The 13,012-nt window shown below is 50.6% G+C and overlaps 1 protein-coding gene across 1 annotated transcript; it reads left to right on the top strand.

The window, feature by feature from the left end:
• The first annotated feature begins 4,424 nt into the window (after positions 1–4,424).
• LOC125508360 (protein TRAUCO) lies at positions 4,425–7,777 on the top strand. The gene is made up of 2 exons (XM_048673056.1): positions 4,425–5,710; positions 7,242–7,777. The coding sequence occupies exons 1-2, from the start codon at positions 4,738–4,740 to the stop codon at positions 7,514–7,516; spliced, it is 1,248 nt and encodes a 415-aa protein (XP_048529013.1). The 5' UTR covers positions 4,425–4,737; the 3' UTR covers positions 7,517–7,777.
• The last annotated feature ends 5,235 nt before the right edge of the window (positions 7,778–13,012 follow it).

Raw genomic sequence — 13,012 nt, 5'->3', positions numbered from 1 at the left:
ACCCCCAGTGCCGCCATAGCCTTCAGACCGGCTATGAAGCCTTCATACTCTGCAATGTTGTTGGAGACCTTCTCGCCCTACTGGAAGCAGAGCTGCACGGCGTAGTAGAGCTTGTCCTGAGTGGGTGAGATGAGCACTGCTCCAGCCCCCGCGCCTTAGCGCGCGAAGGCACCATTGAAATACATGACCCAGCCGTTGGGCGCCTTGCTTCCCGGCGAGAGGGACCGGTCCTCGCCTATTTCAAGCGCCGGGGCGTCCGTCCATTCTTCCACAAAGTCGGCGAGCGCGGCCCTCTTGATAACCCTGGTGGTGCTGAACTCCAACTGGAATGCCTGCAGCTCGATGTTCCACTCGGCGACCCTCCCGACGGAGTTGGGGCTCCTGAGCACCCTCTCTAGTGGGTAGGCCGAGACGACCTTGATGGGGTGGCCTTGAAAGTAGTGACGCAGCTTGCGCGAGGCCACCAGGAGTGCGAGTAGGAGCTTCTGAGGCATGGGGTACCATGCTCTCGCATCTCGCAACACTGTGCTGACGAAGTGTACCGGGTGCTCGACGGGGGTAGGCACACTGATGAGGCTTGCGCCTTCTAGGAGTTGGGGTGCCTCCTTAGGTGGTGGAGCCCCCAACGCTTGATCGCTTGTCGGGGCCTTTGCGGCTTCGGGGGCGTCGTCCTGCTGAGCTTGATCCTCTGCTGTCGCTGCTGCGGTCCTTGTGGCGCCCTCCTGGTCTTGCGTCGCCCCTGCTGGGGGCGTAGCTTGGCGTGATGCGCCCTTGGCTTGGTGTTATTCCTGAACCGCCACTAGAGCCGCGCTGGCGGAGTAGGGAGTGGCGGCAAGATAAAGCACTAAGGGCTCAAGAGGTCGCGACGCCACCATTACTGGAGGGCTGGTCAGGTCTTGAAATGGTCGGTCGGCCTCCGGGGTCCACTCGAATGGGCCCTTCTTCTTCATCAACTTGAAGAAGGGTAGGGTATGCTCTCCCAGCTTGGAAATAAAGCGTCCCAACGCAGTCACCCGTCCAACAAGCTTCTGCATTTCCCTAAGGGTTTGCGGTGGACTCATGTCTTCAATGGCCTTGACCTTCTTTGGGTTGGCTTCGATCCCCCTATGGGACACAAGGAAGCCCAACAGCTTGCCGGAAGGGACGCCAAACACGCACTTCTCCGGGTTGAGCCGCAAGTCCACCTGGCAGAGGCTTTCAAAGGTCTCCTCCAGGTCTTGTATCAAGGTCCTCGCCTCCCGAGACTTCACCACGATGTCGTCGACGTAGGCTTCAGCGTTCCTCCTGAGCTGCTGACCCAACGCGATGTGCATGAGCCGCTGGAAGGTTGCGCCTGCGTTGCGCAGTCCGAAAGGCATGCAAGTGTAGCAGTACACTCCACACGGGGTCAGGAAGGCTATCTTCTCCACATCTTCTACCGCCATCTTGATCTGGTGATATCCTGAGAATGCATCCGGGAAGCACAGTAAGTCGCACTCGGCAGGGAGTCGACAATCTGGTCGATGCAGTCGCACATGACACCCGCAGCCTCCAACTTGCGGGTTTCTTGGACGATGAAAGCTTGCTTCTATGTGGTCTGCCGCCTCTCCTTCTACTTCACGGGGCGCACGTTGGGGCACACCTTCAGGTGGTGCTCTATCACCCCTCTTGAGACCCCCACCAGCTGATCGGGCTCCCAAGCGAACACTTCCTTGTTTGCGCGCAAGAACTTCACCAGCGCCTCCTCTTGACCAGGCTCGAGGTTGGCGCCTATGGTAAAGGTTGCCCTCGAGGACCCGTCCTCCTCGACTGGCACTTGCTTGGTTTCTGCCTTGTCCTGAGTGAAAAACTGCTTCTTCTTGGTTGGTGCGGCTCCCTTGGCCTTGGAGGTATCCGCGTTGGCGGGCTGCGTTGTTGCGGCGGCCTTGAGGGCGAGCTTGAGCGTCATTAAGGCTTCCTTTGTGTCACCAATTACTGTGAGGACACTCTTGCTCCCGGGCATCTTCATGAGGTTGTAGGCCGGATGGGTAGCCGCCATGAACTGAGCCAGGACCGGGTACCCGAGGATGGCGTTGTACGGGAGGCCGATGTGGGCGATGTCGAAGTCGATGAGCTCGGTGCGGTAGTTGTCGCGCGTGCCGAAGGTCACGGGGAGGCGGATCTGACCCAGGGAGCGGGCAGAGCCTCCACCAACCCCTGAGAAAGACTTGCTAGGGCGGAGCCGCTCGAGCGGTACGTGAAGAAGGCTGAAGGCCTCGACGGAGAGCACGTTGAGGCCGGCGCTGCCGTCGATGAGCGTCTTGGTGATGGACACGTGGCAGATGGTAGGCGTGCAAAGCATTGGGAGCACACCTGAGCCGACGGTGGAGGCGGGATGATCCCCTGAGTCGAAGGTGAGGTCGGCCTCGGGTGCGGCCCAGCCCAGCGGAGCCCCCGGGCGCTTGGAAGTGGCACCGATTTGGCGAAAGAACGGTTTGACGTGACGATCAGAGGGTGGTGCTTATGAGCCGCCGAGGAGGGTCGCAACCGCGTGGTGCGCCGGTGCCGAATAGCCCACAGCGAAGAGGCCGCACAACTCCTCCCAAGATGCCACTGTGGATCCGGAGAGGTTGAACAGCTAGGCGCGCGGTGCGCCAGTGAGGGCCATGGGAAGCCAGTTGACCATGACCTTGTCGTCGCCCCGGCCTTAAGGACGGCCTCCTCATACGCCAGCAGGAAAGCCGACGGGTCCGCTGCGGCATCGTAGCGCGGCGGCATCTCCGGCTTGAACTTGGGTGGCCATTGCACTTGCCGCAAGGCGGGAGCAAGGCTCAGAGCCCCCGAGCGCCGTCGTGGGCACCCGTAGATCCAGCCGGAAGGGCGGTGCCAGCCATGGAGAATGGGCGCGAAGACGGTGGAGCGCGAACCGACGGAAGGAAAACTCCGGCGTACCCCTGCCTGGCGCACCAATTGTTGGATTTCGGGTTCCAGCAAAACCCTTAAGGTTCAAACACTGGGGTGCGCGCGAAGATCTCTCCCTCACAGATCACGCCCTCAAGCACTTCGCGATCTCAAAGGCTAGCTCGACGAACTCGCAACACAAGGGACGCAAGATTTATACTGGTTCGGGCCATCGTTGTGGTGTAATACCCTACTCCAGTGTGGTGTGATGGATTGCCTCTTGGGCTGATGATGAACAGTACAAGGGGAAAAACAGCCTCCTAAGGAGAGGTGTTCTTGTGCTTGGTGGGTGTGAGGCTAAGGATGAAATGGCTCCGATCCAAGATGGGGTCCATCCCCTAGCCATGGTGGTGGCTAGTCCTATTTATAGAGGCCTGGTCCTCTCTTCAAATATTGAGCGGGAATGGAGCTAACAACGGCCGATTTGAAAGGGGACAACTAGTACAGTTTATCCTGACAAAAATAGTCTTCGCCTACCAAAGGCTCTGATGGTGACGCCGTTTTGGGCTTCACGGCGACCTCCCTCCTGCCGTCCTGCTGGTCTTGGTCTCGTTGCACCGATATGGAAACCTTTTGCTTGCCGCCTTGGTACTCTTTGTCTGTGCTTGCCTCCTTAGCACCAAAAAGGAAACAATGACACTGTGCGCGCTGGCACCCGCCTAGCGCCCGTCTAATCTCGATCGTCATGGCTCACGTCATTGGAACCTCGCGAGGTTTGCCTGACCTTGATCTCTCCGCCCCTCACGAGCCAGCCTGAGAGGCCGCTCTTGAGGAGGTCTTATGTCGTCCGCTTCGCGAGGCTTGGCCTCTCGCGAGGATCTTGAATGCTTGTTGGTGAAGATGGGCCGTACGGGCCCGCTTGCAGAGCCACGCCGTGGCCCGCAGGCAGGCAAGTCTGGAGACACGCAATTTCCAGTACGTCGATAATTTAGATGTCCAAATGATCTAGAAATCGAAGCAGACCTCATGCAATAAATTATCTACAATCCAAAAATATTTTTTAAGCTTTTGTAAATTATTTTCTGACCAGGTATATATAAGTATGGGCACCGAATCGCTGCACTTGATAATAAGTCCCTTCCCGGAGGAGAACTTTTGGTGTATGGGAACATATGCACCCTATATAGAATTTTTTTTAGTAATTCAGCAAAAAGTCAAAAATTCCTGAAAATATTTTTGAAATAAACTTGACCTTCTATTGTACTCGTGAGAAATAAAATCCAAAAAAATATATCCTTTTGACTTCTTTTCAAAAAGACAATTTTTTGGCTGAAATAGTGTGAATAGTGACATATAATAGGAAATAAATTTTGTCTTTTTTACTGTGAGGTCAACTTTTGTATTTTTTTCGTCGACATTTATATATCAGTGCAAAAGTAAGTCAAGTGTTTTGTCCAAATAGTTCTTACCTATTTTGACTTTTTATTAAAATATTAAAAAAAATCCCCATATAAGGTGCATATACAAGTGTATTTCCCGTCTCTTCCCGTGTTAAAAAGAAAAGAGAGAGTAGGCAGGCAGATGGGATGGGGTGCAGGGCTTGTTTGTGCCTGTGCGTGCGGGGTGCTCACGTCTCCGGCCTCGGGCGTTGCCGTTGCTCCTCGCGAGCGCGCTGCCGCCGATGACATGTGAACACGTCGCCATCCCCGCCCCGCAGCACGGAACCAGAAAAAGGAAGCTTTGGCGCCGCGCTCCTGCTGGCGACTCCCCTGAGCCCCAACAAAACCCAGGCAAAATCGAAACCGTCGCCACCCAAATCACACCCAAACCCTCGAGCCGCTTCCCAATCCCCAGCTCCCTACTGCCCCTCTTCCCCCGATGGCCGACGCCGCCTTTCCCTCTCCCGCGATGTTGCCGCCGTCCGATTCCGACCTGCTCCTGCCGCCCACCGACGCCCCGACCCCCGAAGCCGCCGCCAGGACCCCCAACCTCCCCGACACCCCCGCCTCCGCCGCGGATCCAGAGACCCCCTTCTCCGACGCCAACACCGCCTCCGACGCCGACGTTTCCGCCGTCGCCCCGCTCTACGCGGCGGCCGTGGATGACGCCGAGGACGACGGGATCAACGACCCCTCGGGCGCCGCCAGGAAGCACATGACCCTCGCGCCCCCGGCTCCGCCAACCAAGAAGTCCAAGAAGAAGGGCGGCAACTGCGTCTGGACCAGGCCCAACTCCCGCAAGGGGAAGAAGAAGGCCAAGCCGCCCGGCCACGCCGTCGCCGGCGGCGCCGGCGCCAGCGGAGCCGGCCGCCCCAGGCCCTCCTGTGGCGAGGACGAGTTCCTCCTCACCCCGGCACCCCGCCTCGCGGCCGAACGCAACGACGACGGGCCCGAACTGCCTGTGCTCCTCTCGCGTGTCTACAAGTCCGAGAAGATCGAGGTCTCGGAGGATCGCCTAACCGCAGGCAGCACCAAGGGCTACCGCATGATACGTGCCACCCGTGGCATTGCATCCGGTGCTTGGTATTTTGAGGTCAAGGTCATGCACCTTGGTAGCTCCGGCGCCACCCGTCTCGGCTGGGCCACCAACAAGGCTGACATCCAGACACCTGTGGGTTGCGACAGCTTTGGTTTCAGTTACCGCAGCGTTGATGGCTCCAAGGTGTACAAGGCCTGGAGGGACAAGTACGCCAATGAAGGGTATGGTGAAGGAGATGTCCTAGGCTTCTACATTTCTCTGCCTCAGGGCGAGCTGTATGAGCCCAAACAACCTGACCTGGTTAAGTACAAGGGGATGCCTTTCCATGCACAAGGTCTCAAGGATGAGAAAAAGACGCCGGATCCAGTTCCTGGTGAGTAATCTTTCTTAAGGTTCCTCTTCATATGTTCATTCTTTATGCTAAACTGCAGGAATGGAGTACTTAGGTTTTAGGATAACATATTCAACAGAGTAATTCTTTAATGTGAAATTGTGAATATATGGCTACTCGATTTTGTATGTATGTTAGTTACTAGAAAAGTTTATAGATCGTCGTATGCAGCAATTATGTGCTTATCTCATTTGTCATTTGTCCTCGTACTGTCCATGCTTCACAACTGCAGCAGCAGCTACGAAGCCTCTTTTTGAAATGGGTGCATTCTGTCTTTTTCAACCTTATGACTTATGCAAGTTCCAAATACCTGTGTGGGCACTGGGATACTTATATGTGTTCCAAATCTCCATTGCACATACTAGAACTTACGACGTGTTTGGTTCGGCGAATTTGGTGCGGTTTCCAATTCCCACACTTTCTGGAAGTGCAGAATGCGTTTGGTTTGCATACTACGCCTTCTGTAGTAGCGATTTCCGATGTGCGGTTTTGCAAAGTCGGAACCAGCTGAGCGGAAGGTGGTTACGAAACTGGACAAGACCGAACGAACCAAACAAAGTCAGTATCCTGTAAAGAAGAATCAGAAGCGACACTTACCTATTTCCGAAACCCATTACATTACCTGAGCAGGAACCAAACGCGTCGTTAATTTCATTTCACTCACTCATATTGTGATATTTCCCATAGGTAGTCACCTAGTCAACCTAATAGGTGATATTATTTCCTTTGAAGTATGGAGCGGCATTTGATGCAGAAGCATGATGATGGATGCAGCATACTGTCCATTGACTAAAGCATAAAAAGAAAATCAATCAAGTGGCATTTAGTTGTCAAATGACATCGCCTAAAACGCAGCAGTTGCAATTCATACAAGTTTCTCAATTCTTATATGAATTTACTAAATTAGTTTCTGTCAAGGATGGTGTATATTGTTTCAGATATCAAAATGTAAGCTCTCAATGTCCATGTTCCACGAAAAGCTTTGCAATTCTGACCTTTGCTAGCCCCTTCTGCACAGTGGACTCCACTACTCACCACCCCTTCATACGAATGTATCATCTGCTTTTCCGGCACATCATAGTTATTCTGGTTCGGTTGCTTCTGCACATTCTGATTCTCAATCAAACCATGTCTTTGTTAGCCCATTGGTATGAATTCAAAGTTTATGACGTTGTGGTTAATTTCTTGTTCATGCATTTTTGCATATCTAGTCTATCATAGCACCTTCATGTCTTGCATCATTAGTGAAATCAGAAATTTCATTGTTATGTTTACAAGGATTTAGTTACCCTTGTAGCTCTGATTGAGATTTTCAATAGTGGGGTGTTCAGTACATATACAGTCAACAGACCCTATAAGAAAGGTGTTTCCTTGGTGTTTTTGCAATTTGAAATAAAGAATCCCAGCTATTGTTTTCTTGCCCTTGCATGCCACTTCCTGCTTCCAACTTCTCCAAACTCTATTCATAGGGCCTGTTGTCTTGTTATTGACTTCAATCTAACTGCAAATGTAGGAAGTGAGATAGTTTACTTCAAGAACGGGGTATGCCAAGGCACGGCCTTTGAGGATATTCCTGGAGGGCGCTACTACCCAGCTGCATCAATGTACTCACTGCCTGATGAGCCAAATTGTGAGGTCAGGTTCAACTTTGGGCCTGATTTCACGTTCTTCCCTGAAGACTTCGCAGACCGTCCTGTCCCTCGGCCAATGAGCGAGGTACCTTACCAGGCATATGAGCTGAAGAATGAGGGACCTGCTGAAAATGGTAATGCTGAAAAGGCTGGTTAGTGTAGTTATCTTGCTGTTTTCATTATTCTGTCAAACATACCCGTGGAGTCCACTAGCTAATTTATTTAGTGCTATGGCGAAGCTTACTGACGAACTTACCTTATCCTAGTTAAAATGCAGCAAACTGGCTGACGGCTGCTGCTTGTTTCTTGATTATTATGGCGAAGCTTACTGATCATATTTTATTGCATCCTAATTAATTAAATTACAGCAGACATGTTGATGGCTGTAGCGTGTTTATTAATTGCATTGCGAAGTTTATTCATGAATATATATTTATCTGGCTAGAATGTATGATACGGTGATGTACCAGGTTTAGGACCAGAGTTATAAACATACCGATTTGCGAAAAAAGCTTCTAGAGTGTTGTTTGGAACACGTGAAATTTTCTTGAATTCTGCAGGAATTGTATTTTTCTTGTGAAATTTCTGTGTTCTAGATGAAGCGGGTGCTTGTGGGTCAGCAAGCAGTTTTGTCTCTCCGTTTACCACTTAGTTCTCCACGTATGACAATTCAAAAAAAAAATGTTTATATGTAGCTAACCATTGTGTTCTAAGCTTGGCCTTTTTTTTGAGGGGAAATGCCTATTCGGCGCACTTTATTTAGAAGCCAACAAAGTTACATCATGAATAAAAAATGGAAGTAAAAACTAGGGGGGACATCATCCCAAAAAATAAAAGACTTCGACTCATGAATGTTTTGCTAAGTTGTTCTAAGCTTGGCGGGCTAAGTTGCATTTATCGTATCCCGTTTGATCTTGTTCAACGGAGCTCCTAAAACTGATCTTTATATAGCGGTTCGGACGGGCCTTTTCAGCTCCCGTGCTCGGATGAGCCCGGGAGTGAACAGTAAAATCATTAAAAATACAAAACAAATTCAAACAATTCTGATATTTTTTGTGCTAAAGCTGCTTGAGTGTGTGATGTTCATGCCAAATTTCAGAATATTTGGACATTTAAGTAGCTCTTAGCAAAAAAGACAAATTCGGGGTCTGAAAAAGTTTATGTTTTATACTATTCGGACCTGAATTTGTCCGAGAGCTACTCAGATGTCCGAATGCTTTGAAATTTGGCACGAAAATCACACACTCAAGCATCTTTCACCACAAAAAGTTATGATTTTTTTTGAATTCTTTGGTATTTATTTTTATTTTACTGTTCATTGGTGTAGATGAGCTCGGTTCCAAATTGGATATTCGTTTCTTTCAAAACATTTCTCTATTCTTTTCCTTACTCTTGCAGAGCCCAAGCGCAGCGTGTCAACTTAGGGCTCCTTTGGTTCCAAGGAATTTTACGGTGTTTAGATCTTTTTCTCTACGGTGGTCGTTTGATTAGCATGATTGGAATTATTAGGAATTTTTACATAGAATTATTTTTCCTTTTTGGTGCTATCAGACACTTTTCCATCCAAATTCCTATAGTTTCGTAATCTTGTACTGTTCACTAGTCCATAATACTCTCTTCCCGCATTCTGGGAATCCCGTGAATCAAAGAGATTCTAAGGGCATCTCCAACTATCCTCAGACCTTGCGGGCCGCGATGTTTAGACCGCGGAAGCCATTCAACGTGGATCTGTATCGGTCTGCATGACGGTCCTTATGTATTTTCACCCGCAAATTGAAGACAAACATGAGGATGCTTTGCAGGAGTTTGGACAGCTGCCACGCCCACTTCTGACTGCCTTGGCCCACTCAAACCCACTCCCTCGTCCGCACGCGCTTCGTGTCCAAAATGATTAGCGCCGCTCCAAAGCGTCAGTGCCCGCATTCATGCACGGCCAGAGCGGACACGACCGCTCACTGGCGTCGGCATTGAAGCGGTCGGAATCAATCCGGCAGGAATCCATTGTGCCCGCCCGAGTGGCGTCTGGATCCCGAGAGGAGTCCGCCCAACAACTGTCGGAATCAATTCGGCAGGAATCCATTGCGCCCGCCCAAGTGGCGTCTGGATCCGGCGCGTGGTGCGTCGACGTTGCTTCGTCGGAATGTGGTCCGTCTGGCGCCCCAACGCTATGGCGAAGGCGCAACCCATTCGTTGGTGCACCGAGTCGGAGGTAAATGCCCGAACTTATGGCCGTCCGATGGGAAGGCTAATATGGCATGACATGTCCTCCTCACGAGGCAACGACAACCCTCACGATAGAGGTCGGTGAGGCAGAGTTGCACGCCGCACAGTCACTACAGGGTGACCGACAACCCTTGGTATGACAATTGCTCATGGTGGACGTGTTGGGCCCTGGCCACGATGGATCTATTGTGGACCTCACATTGACTGGCGACGTGCAGGCCATGGGCTCCGATGAGGAAGAGTATGCCATGGGAGACGGCGGCTCCTCGAGTCCCATGAGCTGGTTCGTGTCCTATGTCCTATTCTACCCGTCGGTGACCACACCTTCATTTCAAGGGGCTTAGCCGGCCTCCACACATGGACACAATCATAGGCAGACGAGTGCTGGCGAAGATTTAGATTAGGTTTTATATTGTATGGATTTAAGGATTTTTAATGGAGGAATCCGGTTGTGAAAGAGGAAAGATGAGGTGTGAACAATCACTATTCGTGGACGCGCCCGGTATGTCCGCGGATCATTTGAGGGGCCAGATTTACTGTATGTGGTTGTAGATGCCGTGAGGCAGCATATGAGATTGAATGGTAATCGATATTGGCAATTGCTCAAGCTCTCCAAGCTTAGGTGGATGTAGGTAGCACCTCGGTGCTGCCTCCTTGCTACATGCCCTAAGACCCGCCCTAAGCGGATCAATAATACTACACCTACATAACTCTTTACGAAGCTTTATGTAATCCTTTCAACCAACTAATCTCCCCCCTGATTTTCGGGGGGTGGGCCCGTCCCTCTCCCTACACCCAATAATAATGCTCCACATTGGTCAGCCCGTTAGTTTACATAACTTTTTTACGTATGTCTAGCATTGCTCCAAGCGGATCTTTTTCAAAGGAATCAAGAGCACACATTGTGTATAGTGGTGTTAGGGCATCTCCAAGGCGGACTTGTAAACGTCCGCAACTGTCCGGGCTGCGCTGTCGGGACCGCGGAAGCCATCCAACGCGTGTCTGTATTGATCCGCAGGGCGATCCAGACGCGGTTTCTCCTGCAAATTAGAGACAAAAGTGTGGAGCTTTGCGGGAGTCCGGACACCCGAAACATAGGACTCCGACACCCCCGGCCCACTCAATCCCCTTCCCGGTCCCATTTCCTTCCACTCTGCCTCTTCTCCCCCTTGCTTTGCATCTACACCCTCCACCTCCGCCGTCGTTGTTGTTCGTCTCCGGTCGCCACAGAGGCATTGCTGGACATCCGTAACCAGCACCTACACGACCGCTCGCCGTTCTGACGGAGCTTTTAGCCCTGGAGCCGTTTGTACCCAGGTACACTCCGCCCCTATAGACGTTCTCCATGGCGGACACCACGCCTGGCAGGTGTTCGGTCAAATGTCATTGAGCTTATTTTCAAATGCTACATCGTTTTTTAGAGTTCGAAGGATGGTGAGCTACTCGACCATGGATGATGAGTTGTTGTGCTACGCGTGGCTGGCCGTATCCACATATTTCATAGGCAGGACCAAAGGGACGCCCTTCTGGGAGCAAGTGCATGAAAATTTTCATGCCGAAAAGCACATTTCACACTACGACATGTACATCACTCAACGACGCAAAGTGAGGCCGTTGTCGTATCGCTGGCGCGCTATCCAGGTCAGCGTCATCAAGTTTTGCAACTTGGTTAGTCAGCTCAAGGCAAGGTGGCCATTGCACACAGACATGGAGGAAATGGTAAGTTTTACTTCCTCTTGCTCAAGTTGTTGATTGATTCATTCACTCAATGTTGGTGTACACATTATATGTAACCCGCATGCGCCGTCGTGGTGTACCACAGGTCAAAGGGATGGCCATTTACGTGCACACACTATTGGATGAAGCTGAAGGGGAAGTATGTGTGGGAGTACATGACCCGTTCATGAAAAACTTGTTTGACATCCGGGATCTAGTCGAATTTGAGACCTTGTTGTACTAGAATTAATTTGCATCCTATGTGTGGATGATTCGTGGCCCATAATTCCTTCCACCTCTTGGCCTTTTTAGGCCCATAGATATTTAAATTAAATATAAAATGTTATAAATACTTCTAGACCATTTGAAAGATAGAGAAATGGGTCTAGAAGGGGGGGAGGAGGGTGATTAGACCCTTAACAAGTAAACATGACAGTTTTTAGAATTCTTCAAGTTAAGGTTGAGTTTAGCGCATGTTAATAGGCACACAATGCATTTTACACAAGCATAGCAAGAGTATGGGCAGTGGAAAGAGTAAAGCACGCAAGTGCAAGAATGTAAAGTGATGGGAATTGGAAAGTGCAAACGCAATGGAGACGCGGAGATTTTTGGCGCGGTTACGATAGGCGGTGCTATCGTACGTCCATATTGATGGAGACTTCAACCCACGAAGGATAACGACTGCGCGAGTCCATGGAGGGCTCCACCCACGAAGGGTCCATGAAGAAGCAACCTTGTCTATCCCACCATGGCCATCGTCCACGAAGGACTTGCCTCACTCGGGTAGGTCTTCACGAAGTAAGTGATCTCCTTGCCCTTACAAACTTCTTGGTTTAACTCCACATCATGTCAGAGGCTCCCAAGCGACACCTAACCAATCTAGGAGACACCGCTCTCCAAAAGGTAATAGATGGTGTGATGATGATGAACTCCTTGCTCTTGTGCTTCAAATTATAGTCTCCCCAACATCAACTCTCTCACACAGATTTGGCTATGGTGGAAGAAGGATTTGAGTGGAAAGCAACTTGGGGAAGACTAGAAATCAAGATTCAAATGGTAGGAATGGAATCTCTTGATCTCAACACATGAGTAGGTGGTTCTTTCTCAGAAAATGAGTAGTGAAAGTGTAGGCACGTTCTGATGGCTCTCTTACTGAGTTAGAGGGGATGGAGACGTGTATATATATATAGCCTCCACACGAAATCCAACCGTTACACACTTTTGACTCAACTCGGTGGCACCGACCTGTGTAAAAGATATGAATGTTGGAGGTCTCGGTGGGATCGAGCGGAAACAACTCGGATGGACCGATGTGCAATGGTTAGGGCAAACCTTGTTTCGGTGGCACCGATTGCATCAACTTGGTAGGACCGAAGTGAAGCAATAAGGCAATAAAAATTTGGCAAGCCATCTTGGTGGCACCGATCGGAAAACTCGGTAGGACTGAAATAATTGCAACAGGTTCCAGAGAGTTGGCAAGGCCATCTCGGTGGATCCGATTTGTTAGGGTTTGGCCGTGGCAGTGTCCAGATGAACTCGGTGGGTCCGGATAGGGAAGTTTTGGTGGGACCGAGTTGGAATTTAGGGTTTTGGACAGATTTGGATAGAGAAAGTGGTTGAGGGTTTTGGAGCAATATCACTAAGCACTTGAGCAAATAGATCATAATCAAAACCTCATCCCCTTTTAACGGTATTGGATCACTTAACCAAAAAT

Source organism: Triticum urartu, chromosome 5 (genome assembly GCF_003073215.2).
Source record: "Triticum urartu cultivar G1812 chromosome 5, Tu2.1, whole genome shotgun sequence".
NCBI classification, from domain to species: Eukaryota; Viridiplantae; Streptophyta; class Magnoliopsida; order Poales; family Poaceae; genus Triticum; species Triticum urartu.
Note: the sequence above shows the minus strand (reverse complement) of the source record. Positions and strands in the feature narration are given on the sequence as shown.

Coding starts and splice junctions, on each gene's coding strand:
- LOC125508360 (XM_048673056.1), top strand. CDS start 4,738: ATGGCCGACGCCGCCTTTCCCTCTCCCGCGATGTTGCCGCCGTCCGAT. Junction 5,711..7,241: donor GACGCCGGATCCAGTTCCTG/GTGAGTAATCTT, acceptor CTGCAAATGTAG/GAAGTGAGATAGTTTACTTC.